The following is a 22,048-nucleotide window of genomic DNA, read 5'->3' on the forward strand; positions in this document are numbered from 1 at the left end:
AGAGTTAAGACTCTAACTAAGAAGATCTAGATAGATCTAGATCTAGCTCTAGATTAATTTGTGCATTTAATATGCGAGTTTATTTTTATCCTATTGGTAAGAGTAAATGTGTGTCTAAATATAGATCCTAGATCTAAATAATCTATCTAGATTTCTAGATCTAAATAAAAAGCTGAACACATCCTAGTGTGAACTAGCTAGGCTTGTATAATTTTTAATTTTTTTTTTACAGTGGTCTCCCTTGTGTAATTTCACACTTTTCATATCAAACTAAATCCATAGGAAATTCATAGCAATGGGTCATCATGCCCGAGAGAGTTTCGTATTTTTAAAAGGCGTTTTTGTAAATATTAATAGAAAATTATAACGTTCACCGAGCTCAATAAATATTTTAGAAAGAAACTGACAAAAAAAAAAAAAAAACTGCAAATATGAGAGGGTGAGATTTGAGATATGCTGAGAGTACAAACTGAGGAGAGTGTGATGTGTCCTCAGTTTAGGGGTGGGGGCTCTGGCTTTCTGTGATAACGTGTGACGGCGAGGAGAGGGGAAGGAAAAAAAATTGTCAAAATATGACGTCCTGTACGAATTAGCCTACACCCTATGAACCTAGATAGATCTAGGCCCTAGACATAGGCCCTAACTTTATATTTTGAGCGCCGCGATAGGCCCAACGAAAAACCTGTTAAATTATTACTTGAGTAATCTCCCTTGGAGATTCACATCCGGTTCTATTATACAGCAGTTTTTCCAATCGTAGCGTTGTCAACTTGCAACAGCCTAGCGTACAAACATAACAATTTAAATTAAAGATGGTAAGCATGTCTTAGAGCCTCCATAGTAACCACCATAAAAATACAACTTTCGGTAATCTATCGTTTTGGGTACGTAAAATCGCCCGCGATTTGTAATGTGAAAAACAGGTGACTCCTTAAATTTTAATAATTATTTCATATTTTGAGGAGAATTTATGTTTTAAAAAATTCAAAAATGGGTAATCTATCGTTTTGGGTACGTAAAATCGCCCGCGGCTATTTATGTACGAAAACGTTACCTCATTGTCAAGGCTTTAATAGAAGTATATTGTCATACTTTTGTGTCAAATATTATAGTAGGGTTGTCGGCATCCGCCGAGTTCGCGGTAAAAACATGACCCGAAATCGCCCATTACTTTCTGATACCGGACCCACGAGATTTGGTTTTGCATACTAATAAGTTTTTAATTTATGGTAATTAATTAAGTTTAAAAGGTCATTTCCTAAGGTTAATTAAAAAGTAGAGTGGTTGTCCCTTAGTTTTAATGGCTTTGCGACCTGATTGCATGCTGTCTCTGCTTTGGTCTTCCCTCTGTATCAAGGTTAGTTTCAAATACGTTGGAATCTCGATTTTTTAAAGGATTCCTCTAGATGAGAGTAGATTACTGATCAGACATATCTTAAGTAATTGGAAATGAAATTTGTTTTTGGATATTTTGACTCCGACATTAGTTATACCCCTCCGAACGTAGTCACTGTATGTAGGTCACGCTGCCACCATTGTTATATTTTTTCATCCCGATCTTCCTGCCTTTAAGTTTGATCAACTAATAACAGCATTCTTATGGCATGTGCAAACAAATCTAATTTTTTATTTCAAAATATATTTACATACCCATCTTTAATTTTTTCAGCTCTAGTTCTAGTTTTGCAGAATATGTTTTTCCTAAAAATCCAATTTTGTCAGACTAGACTCTAGACTGACAAGAGTCTGACCTAGATCTAGGTTACCTGTCTGTTGCTATACACTAGCATTGTGCTAACTGTAATTTTAAGTATTCAAGTTCTACTTACCCTTAGATATAGTTATATGCTGAAAATCAGAATCCATACACAATTCACACATAAAAACATTGATCTGATAACTTCATTTCACTTATTACAAAATGGCTTTTATATGGACTCTACTTCACCTCCACAAAATAACAAGGCAGTTATAGACACATTACAGTGTTCAAGTCATTTACTTTAGATTTCTGACTATGGAGTTCTTTCATTCACTGTATTTATATAAAATATTGCTTTAGAAACATTTTCATATTTGCGCAGCAGTTTTATAACAAAATGGCTTAAAGATGGACTCTACTTCACCTGCCCAAAATAATGAGGCAATTATATGCACATAACAGTGTTCAAGTCATTTACTTTAGATTTCTAACTTTGTAGTTCTTTCATTTGCTGTATTTATATAAAATAGGGCTTTAGAAACATTTTCATATTTGCGCAGCACACAGTTTTTTGGGGTTATGGGAGGAAGCCAACACAAAAATATAAGTTCTGTATTATTTTTATTAATTTCAACAGCATTTACAAGTTCTATATATCATTCTAGTTAAACTCTGCAAATATGAACAAAATACAACTGCAAGTAAAATAACTATGCTCAATTTATTCAGGTATACCATGACTTGTCACAATTGGCCAATGCAAAAGCAAGGGGATTCCACCCCTCACAAAAAAATTCGCCAAAAAAAAACTATTTGAGCTAGACAGAAAATCTTTTTTGTTTTGTTTTCATTTTGTTGAGCTCTACAAGAATATGTAATTTTTATTTTTATATGATGATTAGTGTTTTTTTACCTAAATCCCTAATTATAGATAAATGAATAATAAACCTAAATCAATGGCTAAATATATCGATATAGGCCAGAAATTAACTTTAAACAGCAGTGTCTGAGAGCAAGATTTGCTATATAAACAGCAGCCATTTGTAAAATAGAGTGACTTCCCCCTGAATCTGGCGCTAAAAGCTTATAAAAATAAAACTTAGACAAGATGGCTGCTATAGTAAATGAGCATGGTTGCATCTGTTGGAAACATCGCTAGTCTTCATTTATTACGGAAAAGTTTTAATTCAATTGTTTAAAAACAGGTACATAAATGAATCAAGGAAACATTTTTGAATTTTTTAAAACATAAATTCTCCTCAAAATGTGAAATAATTATTAAAATTTAAGGAGTCACCTGTTTTTCACATTACAAATCGCGGGCGATTTTACGTACCCAAAACGATAGATTACCCAAAAATGTTTCCTTGATTCATTTATTTATTAAAGCCTTGACAATGAGGTAACGTTTTCGTACATAAATAGCCGCGGGCGATTTTACGTACCCAAAACGATAGATTACCCAACTTTCAAATTATTTATAGAATCTATTGGGGCACTGGTGTTTTAATTATTTTTTTAATTAGGCCTAGAATACTAGATCTAGTGAGTCTAGTCTAGCTGCTAGATCTAAATATCTAAGCTAGATCAGTAGATCTAGAATCTAGATCTAGATTCTAGTTCTCTCAGAGATCAGTAGTGTGTAGTGTAGTCAGTAGTTTATATTTATGAGTCAGTAGAGAAGCGAGTTTTACGAGTAGAGACAAGAGACTAGATCTAGTGATCTAGATCTAGATCCAGAGCTAGTCTCTTGTCATTTAGTTTAAGTCTAAAGTTCTGTATGCGATTAAAACCACGCAGTTGCCATCCTGTTTGGATGTTTTAAAGGCCTACTACGAAACTACTGATATCTGCTGTACGAATGTCCAATTATAAATATATGCAGGTCAAATTCTTTTGTTTTCTCCTTCTGGAAGACGAGCTTTAAAATTTAGGTATGACTTCGTCGGTGATCCCAGTTCTGCCGGATGAAAAACACTAGGTCCGAAATGAGACAAATAAAACCAACAAATCAAAGCTTTTTATAAATAGGTTAACTATAAATAGTTTGTTCATATGTGCGGGACCCTGTAGTTAAGCTATAAAAGCAATCTGAGAGGTGAAATAAATAAGGGTGGCCACAGCTTGGGTAGCTGTGAAACGGTTACTAAATAGCGCCAGATGAAAGTCGGGAAGGAATTTCCTGCTATGTGTGAACGGCTGTGGAACTTTTTAGTTACAGATCTACTCTAGTTTACTAGTTTAGTACTAAACAGTTACTACATTTTACTAGTTAGGCTTAAGTTTATCTAGTACTAAGTATAGTTAATGGGGAACAAGGCATTACTCCCCGTCAATTACACACCCCCCCCTCCCGGACATTCCCTCCCTGTCAACCTCCGCTTGACATAGTTTAAGGTGCAGCTAGGGTTAGGATTAGTGTTATGTTTAGGGTCATGACTAGGATTATGGTTTTTGGGTAATCTATCGTTTTGGGTACGTAAAATCGCCCGCGGCTATTAATGTACGAAAACGTTACCTCATTGTCAAGGCTTTGATAGTAGTATATTGTGATACGTTTGTGTCAAATATTATAGATAAATGAATAATAAACCTAAATCAATGGCTAAATATATCAATATAGGCCTGAAATTAACTTTAAACAGCAGTGTCTGCGAGCAAGATTTGCTATATGAACAGCAGCCATTTGTAAAATAGAGAGGTTTCTCCCTGAATCTCGCGCTTAAGTTTATAAAAATACAACTTAAACAAGATGGCTGCTATAGTAAATTAGTATGGTTGCATCTGGTGGAAACATCGCTAGTCTTCATTTATTAGTGAAAAGTTTTAATTCAATTGTTTAAAAACAGGTACATAAATGAAACAAGGAAACATTTTAGTATTTTAAAAAACATAAATCCTCCTCAAAATGTGAAATAATTATTAAAATTTAAGGAGTCACCTGCTTTTCACAACACAAGTCGCGGGCGATTTTACGTACCCAAAACGATAGATTACCGGTTTTTGTTATGGTCAAGGTCAGGCTTAAACCAATGTCTAGAGTTGGTTTTGGTTTTGTGTTAAGTTTAAGGCTGAGGTGAATCCTTATATTTTGGTCTTTTTCTTAAGGTTAGGATTAAGGTAATTTGAGTTAGAGTTAGGATGCTAACTTGAGGGGGGGGGGGGGTAATGTCCTGTAGCTAGTTAATGTACAGTATAGTAGTAAGCTACACTAGATGACTAGTACACTACTACGGTAAAATAACTAAAAAATATGAACTTCATATTTGTGTGTTTTTAACTTATAGGCCTACAAAATTAGCTTTGTAGTTTTTTGGTGGCAGATGGTGTTACATTTCGTTGGCCTGCAATTTTCTTTTATAGTCTATATCCTGTCCCCTAAAATCACATCTTGTCTGTAATCACAGTATTTTACTTGTGGTAAATTAATTCACAGAGTATTTTAGCCTACAATGGTGCTGCCATCATGGCAATGAAAGGTAAAGACTGTGTAGCCATTGCAGCAGACAGGCGTTTTGGTGTGCAGGGGCAGACTGTGAGCATGGACTTTGACAAGGTGTTTGAAATGGGCCCTCATTTATTTGTTGGCTTGCCAGGGCTTGCAACAGATGTCCAAACAGTGTAAGTTGAAAGATTCAAGTTTAAAAACATTTTGTTGATACTTGAATAGCTATATTGACTTGCCTTGATGTTTAATTGCAAATATTTAACATAGAAAAATTTTGTTTCTTAGGTTTCAAAGATTAAAATTTCGACTTAACATGTATGAACTCAGAGAGAATAGACGCATCAAGCCAAAAACATTTATGAGTATGGTCTCAAACTTGCTTTATGAAAGGAGGTTGGTATTTTAAAATCTGAATCAATAGTACTATATTATTTTGCTTAGGTTTTTCGATCTTATTAAAAATATAATAATAAAATTAGGGTTTTGCCTGCAATTTTAAGCTTAATTATTGTTTAACCATTTGCTGTCCAATTAGGTCAAAAATGCCTTACTTACGATGCTTTTTTCACTAAAGTTTGATGCTACTTTTTCAATAAAATGTTTATTGCATTATAATTAAAAGTAATACACAATATTCTATATAAATTTTTCCTCTGAGAATTACATTTTTTTGTTTTAATTTATTTTCAAATGTACATAGATTTTTCAATTAATTATTCTAAGCAACAATTTTTTAATATAGTTATGTCCCTTTGGTTGGCAGTTCAGCAAGAAAAACAATTTCAGGGCCCAGACAGCAAATAATTTAAACTTGAAAAAACTAAAATAATTAAAAACCATATTTTTGTCCTTTTAATTTGATACCAAATTTTATATACGTGTTGTTATGATCAGTCTACTGTAGTTAAAAAAATCTCGTCTCTTGTAGTTTATCACATTGAAGCAAATGAAAGTGGCTTAGTTGTCCAAGTTATCATCACAATGACCATTTCTTATATTAAATATTTTTTATTATTGATTGATATCGGTTTACTACAAAGAAGAATCACTGCATTATATTTAAAGCTATCATTTGATTTAATATAAAAAGTAAAGCACCCTTTCGAAACTGATTGTTGATGGGGCTGGTGAAATAGAGTTCACCTGTTCCAGTGACCTCAGCATATGAAGGGATAGTGTACCGGGCTCCCTTTACTTTCCCCAACGCTATTTAGGTACCCATCAGAGTTGTGTGGACTCAGGGATGATCTATTTAAACATGAGATTCAAATATTATAAATGCTGGTAATCCAGTATGTCCTCACATAAAAACAGCAAGTGTACTACAAATACTGAGCGTCTGAGTATTAAAAAGAAAAAAAATTAATGAAGTTTAGATTTTGAAGTGATGAAAAAGGTTGGTTAAAACTAAAATGAGACCTAGTCTTAACCAGTATAAATCAAGTTGACGGTAAAAAAAGTATGTCAATTGACACCCTATAATTGGCATGCCATGTTGAAAAGAAGCTTATGTTGATTCTTTCTATTTGAAAGAAAATTATTACCATGAAGTATTTATCAAAAAGTTATTCCATTGAAATGTTTTTCTAAAAAAAATGTTTAAAAATTCAGATTTGGTCCCTACTTTGTGGAGCCTGTGATAGCTGGTCTTGATCCTAAAACACATGAACCATACATTGCATCAATGGATCTGATTGGCTGCCCCATGGAAACCAATGATTTTGTTGTCAGCGGGACATGTTCAGAACAAATGTATGGCATGTGTGAATCTTTGTGGGAACCTAATTTGGTAAGCTGCTTCTTATAAGTTTGAAGGGATTGTGTCTGAATAAGGATGTGATTTGTTACAGTGTTATTAAAGTAATTATGCTTTAACTCAAGAATTGACACTGAACTTGATGTTATTTATAGGAGCCTGATGATCTGTTTGAGACAATATCTCAAGCTTTGATGAATGCATTTGATCGTGATGCAGTTTCAGGTTGGGGTGCTGTTGTCTACATCATGTAAGTTCTTTATTCTAAATTGTAGTATTACAATACATCACCTCATTTAAGATGGAGTATATGTCAAACATCAATTTTTTACACTGCTTTATTTTGTTAACTGATAAACCTTTATTGGAATCAATTTAGCATGGTAAATTTGACTGAAATAACAATAAACATTTTGATTACCTGTTAAGTGCTAATAAATTATGATTATTTCAGAGAAAAAGACAAGGTAACCAAGAAATTTTTGAGGACTCGCCAAGATTAATTTTTCATCTTAATGTTTCTCAAAGCAACTTGATCACCTTTTTTTTTATGTTTACTTTGTCCATCATTATTTACTCATTCATTGTCATTTTTTCAAAATGCGCATTTTTCAGTAAATTAAATAAATTGTTTCATGTTCACAATGTTTGCTCTTACGTACTTCATTTTGACAGTCTCTTCTTGTTGACTAATTATGGTTAAATGTTAGTGTTCATCTATTTATGACACCCTCAACCATCCACACCATGTATATTACTTCTGTGGACAGGCTGAGGGTCTGAACCACATGATCAATTTCAAATCTACAACTACAACACAAAACATTTGATATAAACAGATCTGAAACTATACTATTAGTAATTAACAGCAGTGTTCCAGTTTAAAAATCAACCCTCAGTGGTATTAAAATCACAATCTATGAGATTAGTCTCTCTTGGTGGTGCAGTGATATCTGTTTTTTAATTGATTTTTTGTAGCCCTCATTTTCTGTTTGTTTAAAGTAGGTATTCAAAATGAAATTTTTATAATGAAATTAAATAAAATGTAACACATCCACCTGATAGAGACTGTTTTCATCAGAACAGAAACACCAAATTTATTGATGTATGTCCATTTTAAAAAAAGTTATGAATTTTTTAAAACTTAAAAAATGCGTTCGCTTTTTGAACAGTAAAGGGTCTATTTGAGACCCCTTCTAACTTCTACAATAACTAAGTTAGAACTCTCAAATTTCTTGCACACACAGCCAGTAATACAAATAGCAGACACAATTTTTTTCAAGGTAGTCAGACAGATATAAATAGAAAATTTATTCACATAAAAATGAGCCAAAGCACAATTTTACCAAAGTACGAAAAGGGAGACAAAAAGTTAATTTACAGTCATTTTTAAAAAATCATAGAAAATCAACTAATTAAGCCACATTAATAATATAAATGTTCTAAGAAAGGAAATTCAAACCATGTTAATATAAAATAAGCAGGTAAAGAATTAATAAAGAAAGTAATTAGCGAGACCAGATTCAGCAAGGTCAGTTTATAAAAATTAGAAATTTCATCCTTTTTCAAAAAATTATTTAAAAATATTTAAGTAAGGTATCTTAATAAATTTTACATCAACTTAAAGCACATGATGTTCTTAATATATAATAAACACAGAGACATAAAATAATCATTCTGCAAAACAATACAAGGCATCCTTCCTTAACGCCCAAAATCAAGAATTTTCATTACCTAACATCTTGCAAAAAGTGTTCTTACTTTTAAGAAAGTAATATAAATTGTGTAGGAAACATGTTAATGTTAGCATTACTTTGTTATAAAAAACTAAATAACTATACTACTTCTTTACTTATATACTATAATAAGAAGAAATTCCATGCATTTTAAAAACTGACGAAGTAAGATAACTAATTAAACTGAAATTCTTTTTAAATTACCCTAATAGAGTTGTGATGTTCATCTAGTTTTGTTACTCTGGTTCCTAATCATGACTTGTTTAGCATAAATTTACTTGTTACTAGTATATTTATTTCTTCTAGTTAGTTATTGATCAAAGTCAACTTCTGGAAATGTCTAGGTCCTAACTTATACAATTATCAGAAATCTTAGAGCAGGTTCAAAAAGACAGGTCAATATCCTGATTGGGAAATTTCTCTATGAGGTTGGGTAGCATTGTAATTAATAGTCAATATCCTGGTTGAGTTTGTCTTCTTCAAGGTTACAGATCAAATTATGGAATCTAGTAAGGGATCCTTCCATTGGTCCAGAGTATAGAAAATGTCTGTGAATAAAAACAATTAATTAGCATTTCAAATATACTGACTTATATAACAGGCCTGTATATCTTTATACCAACTTAAATATCAATCATGTAACATTACATCATTATAAATAATAAGCAAAGTGCATACAATACTAACATTTGACATATGGTTTCCTTCAAAAGTATTCAGGAGTCCTGTTGTTGCTTTCACAACAATACAAAATTTTTGGTAGGCCAATGAGTTTCCCCTTTCTTTTATGCTAATATCTTGCTCTGTAAATAGAATAATAATAATATTAAAAGTAAGGCTGCTCAATGCTTTTTAGATACTAAATGTAAGCACTATAGATAGTTATACTACTAGATCTAAATATTAACATGAAAGCAATAGTGAATCTAACTAATCTAAGTAGATCTAGACTAAATCTAGAAACAACTTTGGACTAAACTATTATGGAAGGGGTGCTACATTTTATTTTAAGTCGTCTTTACAATAAATCTAGAGATAAAAAATGTAAAAGATCGTAATATTCTAAAATTTAATGTAACTACTGCACATATATAGAATAGTTAACTATGAAACTAGGAAAGACAAAAAGAAAACAATGCTACAATAAATTGAAAGTATGCTGTTAACCGCTGCGGTAATATAATAGTTGAACCCAACACTACGAGAAAGTAAAAAAAAACATGGCGGACAATCGGCTTGAAATATCGACAAAATATTGATAGTTTAATCGGCCGATGTTATTAACTAACATTATTTACTAAAACAAATTAAATTCTACCATCCTTTTAAACATCTTTTTGATTTAATTGCGCATTCCTTTTTTATTTCAGTGACCATAAATTAAATACAACTGACTTTTAAAAAAGGCTAGATAATTTTTTGGAAAAATTCTTTTTAAGCGTGGAGCAATTACCGATAAGCGGACACTAATATTCAAATGTATTAAAGCAGCAGTTAATCATAAATAAATAGAATATAGCTAGTAATATAATGTGCATTCAACTTACCTGCACGTGTTTTTAAATCCACTGTAATCAACGAATAAACACAAAATCTTGCTCTGAACCGAGGTCGGGTGTTCCGGAATTCAACAGAATCTTGACTCAAGCCGGCGAAATTTAGATGCGGGTCGTCGCGATTTGTATACATTGGTTTCATTTACTGCGGTCCGACCCCATTCATGGAGTGTTCATTAAATCGTAACAGTTTTATGGCAAATTGGATGCCCTTTCGGAATATACAACTTTGGCGGCTGTAAAATTATTTTTTCATGGAAAAAAATCATTTTAAAATTTTAAATTGAACATTTTTAGCATTTAATTATATTATATAGTTGGTAAAGTTATACCATCTTACAGAGCTACCATTCTTCTTTCTAAATCAGTGGTTTCTAATTGCGTATGTATTATGGGGTCGGACCGCCGCGCGATGCCGCAACGCGACCAAAAATTTTTAAAACCGGCTTAAATTTTTCGGCTCATTTAGAATACCTATTTAAAGGGACACTAGTCTAAAGCTAGATATTTGTGAAAGACATAATTAGAAATTAGTTGAACAATTATGTTCGAACTAGCTTATCTAAACTTGTCTAGCTTGCAAAACATTTCAACTAGCTCTCATCTTACTAACATTATGTATTCACAAGTTAATGGTGTTCTCTAGTGTGAGCCTGGGTCATATATAATAGGTGGTCATTTTCTGTTGTTAACCCGAATACAATTATATAACGACAACTTCCCATTTAGCAAGTCTAGTTGTGACATGATTTTTACGCGGGTAAACGGTAAATGTAGAATACTGAGCTGAAATGATGTGAAAAACGTGCCCATTTCTACACGAGAGTTGCGGGCCCTTGTTTATCGAGCGGTTAGAGAGGCGAACGATCTTTAATTTAGACAGCCTAACTCAACACAAAGGTCAGCTAAGTGGAGTGGAGAGTATCGGGTACAGAGGGTTCTCTTTACATAATTTATAATAGTAGATTCACGCTGGCCGCAAATTTCAGTTGATCGGCGGAGAGGGGAGTGGGATGGTAAAAAAAAAAATTCAAATGTCAAACTAATCCGCCATTGTGAATATGACTTTTCCCAGATTAGTTGGAACACAAGGGGCATTTTAAATTGTTCTCCCCCACCCACGTGCTATGCTCATTGTAGCCTACTTCGAGTATTTATGTCGGCTAGATAGTACTATTTTACATTTGCAACAAAGGCTACATTTGCGAAAAATACTCATCAACAAATCGTTATTTAAAATAGCATTAAAATTAATGTATGCTTTCCGTCGACAATAGCTGTAATAGCATAAAACTTTATTTGTAAGGTCCACAACGGGGCGATGTAACCCCTTTCTCTTATTCCCAGCAGCACCGAATTTAAGAAAAGTTTCTTTTAAAGCTAAGGTTACATCTGTCGGATAAATAGAATGTCTAATCCTAACATCATTGCCTCAAAAATGTAAACTAAGGGGGGGGGGGGGGGGGGGGGAGATTCAGAGTCATAGCGATGGGGGGAGGGGGGGGGGCAGGGGGGTACATATGTCCCCGGGCGCCGACTTTAGGGGGCACCAAAATGGGTTGTAAAAACAAATTAAAGTGTCATTTTAGCTGCATTTTTGCATTATAAATAGTTTGAGGTGAGGGTGCAAATCGAAAGTTTGAGAGGGGGGGGGGTGCAAATCGAACATTTTGCTCTCGAGGGGGGCGCCAAATTGAAAGATTGTCCCCGGGCGCCGGGAAGGTCGCTACGCCTCTGGGGAGATTTGATTTTCTTACTTTCATTAAACTAAGCACTGAATAAAAATCCTGCCGCTTTGTATCCCACCTAAATGAGGTCTCTTAAAAATGTAATTAGTTTTTTGTGTGTGTGGTAGTGTAAGGACGTAAATCAGCGGTGTACGCATAAACCGACGGTAATCTCAAAGTGCAATATGCACATTCTTTGTTCTATTTTTATACGTGTATTCATGTTTACGTGCTTGTGTGTATATAAATGTATAAAAATATTCACAAGCAACAAGATACAACAAAATATGAATTGATTATAAATTGTTTTCTCTCTCCGTAAAACGCCTGATAGTTTGTTTGCGTGTCAGTGCGTGAACCCTAGCTTCACGAATCTATTGTTAGGATAGCTAGTTGTGTTGTGGGATATAGCAGCGTAACATGAACTATCAACAATATCAGCGTGTGGATATCACGATGATAAGGCGATGATGTAGTACTGGTTACATTTTGCCAAGCTCTACGGTCCCGTGAACATGATGCATACATGCTTTAACACGCTTTAAGCTGGGGAGTTATCAGAAGATGGCATTGGAATATGTACACGATAAAGACATTCTAAACACGACTTAGTGACAAATGAAGAAAGCAATCTAGCGATGGAAGAGTGCCGTGCAGCTGATAGCCCAAAGTTTCCACTTTCTCATTTGTCTTTGGGATTCTTTTAATCGTCTAGGCTGATGGCATTGTACAAGTTAACCGTGCTGTTCATATCGGATTCATTCGGTGAGTACCGCGGTCGTTAAACAAGTATATATATATATATATATATATATATATATATATATATATATATATATAAGTGTGTGTGTGTGTCTATGCATACTTTTTCTCTCTCTCAGTTGTTATTAAATCATATTGACAATAAAACGATACATGAAATGAATTACACGTGTGACATCCATTCAGTTCTGAAAGCAAGACATCAACCGACAATCTACGAGATAAAATTATTAGCCACTCTTTTTTTTTACCTAAACAATAAAGTGTAACAGCTTTCAGCCACAATTTAAGACCTTATTGCACGAATGCCGTTCATGTGGTCTGATAGATAGATATTGTAAACACATGTTTATTATGGGCTTTAAGTGCCGTTATACAGCTTCCAATATGTGATTACATTCTTACTCATCAAGTTGTTTATATATAAATATATATATATATATATATATATATATATATATATATATACATGTGTATACACATAAATTATATATAGACTAGACTACCAGGTTTTCCACTGGAAAAAAGTCTGTATGATGTAGTCCAACTAGCTTCACTACCTCACCACTGCTCCAACCAGGCCAACACTTCACTACCTCACCACTGCTCCAACCAGGCCAACACTTCACTACCTCACCACTGCTCCAACCAGGCCAACACTTCACTACCTCACCACTGCTCCAACCAGGTCAACACTTCACTACCTCACCACTGCTCCAACCAGGCCAACACTTCACTACCTCACCACTGCTCCAACCAGGTCAACACTTCACTACCTCACCACTGCTCCAACCAGACCCCAACAACACTTCACTACCTCACCACTGCTCCAACCAGGCCAACACTTCACTACCTCACCACTGCTCCAACCAGGCCAACACTTCACTACCTCACCACTGCTCTAGCCAGGTCAACACTTCACTACCTCACCACTGCTCCAACCAGACCCCAACAACACTTCACTACCTCACCACTGCTCCAACCAGGCCAACACTTCACTACCTCACCACTGCTCCAACCAGGCCAACACTTCACTACCTCACCACTGCTCTAGCCAGGTCAACACTTCACTACCTCACCACTGCTCTAACCAGGTCAACACTTCACTACCTCACCACTGCTCCAACCAGGCCAACACTTCACTACCTCACCACTGCTCCAACCAGGCCAACACTTCACTACCTCACCACTGCTCCAACCAGGCCAACACTTCACTACCTCACCACTGCTCCAACCAGGCCAACACTTCACTACCTCACCACTGCTCCAACCAGGCCAACACTTCACTACCTCACCACTGCTCCAACCAGGCCAACCCTTCACTACCTCACCACTGCTCCAACCAGGTCAACACTTCACTACCTCACCACTGCTCCAACCAGGTCAACACTTCACTACCTCACCACTGCTCCAACCAGACCCCAACAACACTTCACTACCTCACCACTGCTCCAACCAGGCCAACACTTCACTACCTCACCACTGCTCCAACCAGGCCAACACTTCACTACCTCACCACTGCTCTAGCCAGGTCAACACTTCACTACCTCACCACTGCTCCAACCAGACCCCAACAACACTTCACTACCTCACCACTGCTCCAACCAGGCCAACACTTCACTACCTCACCACTGCTCCAACCAGGCCAACACTTCACTACCTCACCACTGCTCTAGCCAGGTCAACACTTCACTACCTCACCACTGCTTTAACCAGGTCAACACTTCACTACCTCACCACTGCTCCAACCAGGCCAACACTTCACTACCTCACCACTGCTCCAACCAGGCCAACACTTCACTACCTCACCACTGCTCCAACCAGGCCAACACTTCACTACCTCACCACTGCTCCAACCAGGCCAACACTTCACTACCTCACCACTGCTCCAACCAGGCCAACACTTCACTACCTCACCACTGCTCCAACCAGGCCAACACTTCACTACCTCACCATTGCTCTAACCAGGCCAACACTTCACTACCTCACCACTGCTCTAACCAGGCCAACACTTCACTACCTCACCACTGCTCCAACCAGGCCAACACTTCACTACCTCACCACTGCTCCAACCAGGCCAACACTTCACTACCTCACCACTGCTCCAACCAGACCCCAACAACACTTCACTACCTCACCACTGCTCCAACCAGGCCAACACTTCACTACCTCACCACTGCTCCAACCAGGCCAACACTTCACTACCTCACCACTGCTCTAGCCAGGTCAACACTTCACTACCTCACCACTGCTCTAACCAGGTCAACACTTCACTACCTCACCACTGCTCCAACCAGGCCAACACTTCACTACCTCACCACTGCTCCAACCAGGCCAAGACTTCACTACCTCACCACTGCTCCAACCAGACCCCAACAACACTTCACTACCTCACCACTGCTCCAACCAGGCCAACACTTCACTACCTCACCACTGCTCCAACCAGGCCAACACTTCACTACCTCACCACTGCTCCAACCAGACCCCAACAACACTTCACTACCTCACCACTGCTCCAACCAGGTCAACACTTCATTACCTCACCACTGCTCCAACCAGGTCAACACTTCACTACCTCACCACTGCTCCAACCAGGCCAACACTTCACTACCTCACCACTGCTCCAACCAGGCCAACACTTCACTACCTCACCACTGCTCTAGCCAGGTCAACACTTCACTACCTCACCACTGCTCCAACCAGGTCAACACTTCACTACCTCACCACTGCTCCAACCAGGTCAACACTTCACTACCTCACCACTGCTCCAACCAGACCCCAACAACACTTCACTACCTCACCACTGCTCCAACCAGGCCAACACTTCACTACCTCACCACTGCTCCAACCAGGCCAACACTTCACTACCTCACCACTGCTCCAACCAGACCCCAACAACACTTCACTACCTCACCACTGCTCCAACCAGGCCAACACTTCACTACCTCACCACTGCTCCAACCAGGTCAACACTTCACTACCTCACCACTGCTCCAACCAGGCCAACACTTCACTACCTCACCACTGCTCCAACCAGGCCAACACTTCACTACCTCACCACTGCTCCAACCAGACCCCAACAACACTTCACTACCTCACCACTGCTCCAACCAGGCCAACACTTCACTACCTCACCACTGCTCCAACCAGACCCCAACAACACTTCACTACCTCACCACTGCTCCAACCAGGCCAACACTTCACTACCTCACCACTGCTCCAACCAGGCCAACACTTCACTACCTCACCACTGCTCCAACCAGGTCAACACTTCACTACCTCACCACTGCTCCAACCAGACCCCAACAACACTTCACTACCTCACCACTGCTCCAACCAGGCCAACACTTCACTACCTCACCACTGCTCCAACCAGGTCAACACTTCACTACCTCACCACTGCTCCAACCAGGTCAACACTTCACTACCTCACCACTGCTCCAACCAGGCCAACACTTCACTACCTCACCACTGCTCCAACCAGGTCAACACTTCATTACCTCACCACTGCTCCAACCAGGTCAACACTTCACTACCTCACCACTGCTCCAACCAGGCCAACACTTCACTACCTCACCACTGCTCCAACCAGGTCAACACTTCATTACCTCACCACTGCTCCAACCAGGTCAACACTTCATTACCTCACCACTGCTCTAACCAGGCCCCAACAACACTTCACTACCTCACCACTGCTCCAACCAGGCCAACACTTCACTACCTCACCACTGCTCTAACATCCATAACACGCGCTCACTGAAATCGCTCAACGCGCCCCCCCCCCCCCCCCCCGCCCCCACTAAACACACACATTTCTATTCCACTCTACTATCCACTTATATAAAAATGTTTTTATTGTTAAATAACTATTATATACTTTGAAAATCACAATCCTATCTATGTCGGTATCGTAAGCAGTAATTAATCCCATTGCCCTGAGATCCATCATTGGACTTGTGTCGTGGTGGGTTTTATTCAAGGAGTTAACGTTCTTGGGTATCCATTCAAGGGGTTAATGCCCTTTAGTTTCCACCACTCTACCACTAGTCTCGTTAATGCGAGCTATGATTTGATTGGATGGGACTTCTTGAATCGTAAATCTCATTCTGTGCTTGCTGCTAGCCTAAGTACGCACAGCCTGTAAGATTGAAACAGAAAAAAATAATTTACGTCAACATATTGATCCACATATTTAGCGTAAGTTAATGTTAACAAAAAATATTGTCAGTATAGTTTAACATTTCTCTATATCACAATTTACAAGAAACGTCGACCCGCGTTGCCTGTGCGCAGTGGCGTAGCCAGGATCGTCTCAAGGGGGGGGGGGTTCCAATTTTACCCGGGGACAAACTTTCGATTTGCACCCCACCCCCCTCAAACTTTCAATTTGCACCCCCCCCTCAAACTTTCGATTTACACCCCCCCCCTTCATACTTTTTATATATATACCGAGGGTTCTATGGAGTGGGGGGGGGTTATGACCCCCCCTAACCCCCCTGCCTACGCCACTGCCTGTGCGACACACGTGTCGCAAGACACATTGCTATTTGTCGTAATCTTGTTGGTTTAAAACTAACCTTTACCATATAACAGTTTTACCTTAGTATAGAAAGATTGGACAGCTAGTTTTATATAGTTTGATTTTCAACCTGGTTGAGAAATATTTGTCTTGTAGGATGTGTACACAAAAAAAAAAAAAAAAAAAAAAAAAAAAAAAAATCAGCAACAAAAACAAAAACAAAAACAAATCATTTCTGCCAACCACTTAACAGTTTTATCGTCAATTTAAAAAAAAAATAAAAAAAAATATTCATTTGAAGATAATGAGGAAGTTATCGCTTGGGGGCCCAGATGAACGCGTGTGAAGCGTAGGTAAAACGTGGGTCTTTTAAAAATGTATTCAACAAAACTACCGAACTGCAATTCTGACAGGATAAAATTGCTTCAGTTGATAGCACACAATTCAACCGATCGTTTGAGAGACATAACTGTGACATTTTTGAGCAAATCTTCAAGTAACACCCCGTTTTTGCATGTCCAATTACATCGTACACGGTTGTTTAATTCCCCTCACATGGAATCAAAATCCAATTTCAGCATCCATTAGCGAGCAGGAATTCCCGTTGAAAGCTGACAGAATACATCCATAACAACATCATGACACAGGCCATAGCTTATGGTTTAAAATCAGGTGTGAAGAAACGTGGTCGTTCTAGCGCGAGTCCAGAGTTTCTTCCTGGTATTCCTCTGGGAGCCACCCCCCCCCCCCGAAGAAAAAGTCTACCGCCCCCCCCCCCCCCCCCGAAAGAAATGGAATTTATATAGAAAATATATACTTTTAACAGTGTCCGCCACCTCCCCCCGAAAATTCCAAGTGCCCACCCCCCCCCCCCTCTCCTGAAGAAAGTCTACGTCCCCCCCCCCCGAAGGAAATGGAATTTATATAGAAAATATATACTTTTAACAGTGTCCCCCCCACCCCACCCCCCGAAAATTTCAAGTGCCCCCCCCCTTTACAGAGAAAAAGTCTGGAAGAACCACTGCGCGAGTCTCACACAATCGATGTGATATGATTACTCTGACTTGACTTAGTCCCCTTTAATCCTTGTGGAACACAGGGCCTCTACCATATCACTCCATTTCGTCCGATCACCGGCTATTAATTTCGCAATCTCCCAAGACATACCTGTTGGCTTCAGTTGATATGATTACTGTACTGTTCCTCAATCTGAATTGTTATAAACAAAAATTTTACATTTTTTTGTATCTGACAGTGTGAGGTCCCATTTAATCACTAATCTATTCTATCTATCTCTCTCTATATATAAAGCAATGTATGTGTGTCTGTGTGTTGGTGTGTTTGTCTTTTATGCATTACTACACCTCTCATCACATCGCCGTGAAACTTTGGGAAGTTGTTGTGAATATTTCTGGGGAGGTTTCTGTGAAAAAAAAATTCAATATGTTTCTTTTCGTCCGTAAAAAAATCCAGTTTCTTCACTTTGCGAATGATGCAATTAGCATCTATTTTTAGATAATCCAATCAGAAATTGAGATCGAGCATCTAATAATAGACCATTAGTAAAGCTTACATATTGCATCAGTCACACTGATGTTTAAAACAAGTCAAATATTTTTTTTACGTGTTTAAGAAAAAATCCTGTTCATTTGTGTAACTTTTAGCGAAAGACGCAATCAGCATCATTTTTAACGGGATGCTATTTGGCACTATGGCGCCTGTTAGTTTTAAGGAGCCAGGGGCCGTACGCGGCGCCTATGCGGTAGCGTAATCGGGGGGGGGGGGGCGCCCCTATACGTCCCTGACACATGGGCGGTCACCGAAGTGTGTTCTACCTCATTATTTCGGTAAGTGATTAATGTACAATCAAGGTTTTTCATGCGGTAGTGTAGGTAAACCCGTGTCTCGATATTTATGATCCAAGCGCAGGCATTGTTTTCATTTAAATAACTCACTTTTAGAAAACAAGGTCACGCGTCTAACAATGTAGGCATGGTAACGCAAAGATGAAAGCGTTCTTATATATTTCGTCGGACTTTCGGGTACGCTAGTTAATAATAAAGTAATCATTTAAATGTAGGTAGTTGACCTGGTCACTAAGCTGCTAACTGCTATTATCCGCTACAATGAAGTTTAAATACCTAAACTGCAACTTAAAATAAAAGAGACCACGTGCCAGTTCTTCTAGAAATAATCTAGTTAGAAGAACATACCTCATGCCCAGCCCTAAATTTTTAGATTTAAAATTTAAGATTAAATTTTTTTCGACTTCCTTAGCCCCTCCAAACGCTCCACAGGACGAGAAATTATAATAAATTAACAATCATTAAATTTTCTGGTATAAAAAAAAATTCAAATGAGACTTTTTGTATTGTCAGTGAATAAAGTGAATCAGTGAATAAAGGTACATTATAGCCGATGAGGAAAACTTTTAAGACGAAGAAAAAGGCAAGACAAACTGACCAGAAAACCTGAAGGCCTGATCACCCCCCTTCCCCACCCCCCACCAAGTTGATAATTGGCCTACCTCGTCTCAGTAGCGTAGCGAGGGGGGGGGGGACATAGGGGGCGCCAAAATGGGTTGGAAAAATAAATTGAAAGGTTGAGGGGGGTGCAAATCGAAATCTCGAGGGGGGGGGGGGTGCAAATCGAAATCTCGAGGGGGGGGGGTGCAAATCGAAAGTTTGAGGGGGGTGCAAATCGAAAAGTTTGTCCCCTGGCGCCGGGAAGGGTCGCTACGCCCATGCCTCGTCTCCCCCCCCCCTTCTTCAACTCTTATCTATGCTCCTTGACATGCCCAACCCGTACTTATTTTTTTATTTAATCTTTGCCAATTTATCGGAGAACATAAATTTAGATTGATAAAGATAAAACTAAACATTTTAATCGTTTTGCCAATATATTATCTGACACAAACATGTTTTAAAGCGTAACTTATTTTTACAGTGTTTATGTATGAAAGTGAAATTGTTTATACATTTTTACTTTCTCGTATATACGAAGTATAGAGAAAGTCTTGTAATCGTGCAAAAAAAAAAATCGAGATTTTTGCAAATCTCGACGTTTTGCATCTCACTGATACGGAAAAACATAATTTTGCAATCTTGTCCGTATGTCTGTGTGTCTGTGTGTGTGTGTGTGTGTGTGTGTGTCCGTGTGTAAACACGATAACTTGAGTACCGTTACAGCTAGGTTGATGAAATTTCATATATAAGTATTTAATCAAAATCGTAGATCCGTATCAACTTTTGAGCGATTTCCGATAACCGGAAGTGGTACTTTTCCTACTTTGAATTTTTCAAAAGCCTATAACTTGAGTACTATTTCAGATAGATAAATGTAATTTCATACGTAAGTAAAAGATCTAATTCTCTACCTTCTATTAAATTTTGAGTCATTTCCGTTGACTGGAAGTAGTACTTTACGCTACTTCCGATTTCTCAAAAAACTAATGTAAATTTTAAAAGTAATAATAATATTGCGCACTATTATGCGCTTTTTTATTTCGCGTTCACTTGGTGTGCAATTAATTTGTCTACGAGATTTTATTCTATTTTTAAAACTTAAGTATTTAAAATGGATTAAAAATCATGTCTATAGCCCGAGTTCCCATCCCCTGTTATTTTATATAAGGAATATTCGAGAAAGTTTAGGGGAGATCACTCCCGGTTTATTAAAAATTAATTAACGATATCTTCTTTTTTCGTGTAATAATGTTTTTTATCACCTAAACTGCATTCCGTACAATGCTTCGCTAAATGTATCGTTTTTTTATTCTCCATAACTCACATTAAATCATCTAATTCAAATACTAAATAACTTTTATGGGTTATCCATAAATGACGTTTACGCTTTTTTTTTGAACGATTTTTACCCCCCCCCCCCCCCTTCCCTCCGTCACACATTGTCACAAAAAGCCAGACCCCCCCCCCTTAAAATGACATCAAACCCCAGCCTACACCCCTCCCCCCCCCTCAAAATTGCAGTTGAATTTTCTTAAAACGTCGATATTTTTCCAAAATTTTGTCTGAACCCTGTCAATAAAGTATTTTAATCAATTGCTATTATAATTTATTAAAACCGTTTTCTAAAACGCGGAATAACGGCTGAAACTCATTTTTAACATTGCTTTTTATAATGCAAAAGTGTGACGTCACACCATCTGACCTCCCCCTCCCCCTCATCACACACCGTCACAAAATTACGGACCCCCTCCCCCCTACGAGTGTGACGTCATTTATGGACGACCCCCTTAGCAGTAATTTGACCATGTCCATCAAAAACAGCATGAAATAATCTATTGGTACTTTGCATCAGTATTTTTTTTCATAATAAAAGTAGAATTTACAGAATAATATTTCTATGTTTGACACTCTTTACGATTAATACCGAATACTTAGAACGAGTCGTTTTATAAATATTTTTTATACACGAGAAAAATGGCCCGTTGAGGAAGGATACACCCGGGCGCTAGGCTGATAGTGCCTGTCTCTTTTCTCTAAACTAAAACCACCCCCCCCACCCCCCACACCCCCCCACCCACCCTCCACCCCCACACACACCACCCCCCACCCCCACCCCCACACACACCACCCCCCACCCACCCACACACCCCCCCACACCCCCCACCCCCCTAAAAAACAATGTCTACCGTCCCATTCAACGAAATATAATTATTTACTTTTTCCAGTGTCCGCCCCCTCCCCGAAAATTCTACCCCCGCCCCCGAAAATTTCAAGTACCCTCCACCCCTCTCCGTGGAGGAAAAAGTCTGAAAGAAAACACTGGTGTCGCGCATAGCCACTACGCGAAGAATTGCATTAAAGAAATTGCAAGAAAAAC

At 38.0% G+C, this 22,048-nt stretch overlaps 1 protein-coding gene and 1 long non-coding RNA gene across 3 annotated transcripts in view; one reads left to right on the forward strand and one right to left on the reverse strand.

The window, feature by feature from the left end:
* LOC131937751 (proteasome subunit beta type-3) overlaps nt 1-7,551 on the forward strand; it is a 35,728-nt gene extending 28,177 nt beyond the window's left edge. Inside the window, exons 1-6 of one of the 2 annotated variants that reach the window (XM_059295379.1) lie at nt 688-815; nt 5,139-5,323; nt 5,436-5,543; nt 6,762-6,939; nt 7,062-7,156; nt 7,361-7,551. In XM_059295379.1, the coding sequence (XP_059151362.1) occupies nt 813-815; nt 5,139-5,323; nt 5,436-5,543; nt 6,762-6,939; nt 7,062-7,156; nt 7,361-7,409 (618 nt within the window). In that variant the 5' untranslated portion in view covers nt 688-812 and the 3' untranslated portion in view covers nt 7,410-7,551. Of the gene's footprint in view, nt 1-687; nt 816-5,138; nt 5,324-5,435; nt 5,544-6,761; nt 6,940-7,061; nt 7,157-7,360 lie in introns of those variants that run through there. The other variant, XM_059295380.1, reaches the window with a different exon arrangement.
* A 712-nt stretch (nt 7,552-8,263) lies between these two features.
* LOC131937720 (uncharacterized) lies at nt 8,264-10,274 on the reverse strand. The gene is made up of 3 exons (XR_009386247.1): nt 10,190-10,274; nt 9,330-9,445; nt 8,264-9,190 (listed from the first exon to the last, which is right to left on the reverse strand). It is a non-coding gene; the product is annotated as an uncharacterized LOC131937720 (long non-coding RNA).
* Nucleotides 10,275-22,048: the final 11,774 nt, after the last annotated feature.

The sequence above is a fragment of the Physella acuta genome, unplaced genomic scaffold (assembly GCF_028476545.2).
Source record: "Physella acuta isolate Inbredline_101_S28 unplaced genomic scaffold, ASM2847654v3 ptg000220l, whole genome shotgun sequence".
Taxonomy (NCBI): domain Eukaryota; kingdom Metazoa; phylum Mollusca; class Gastropoda; family Physidae; genus Physella; species Physella acuta.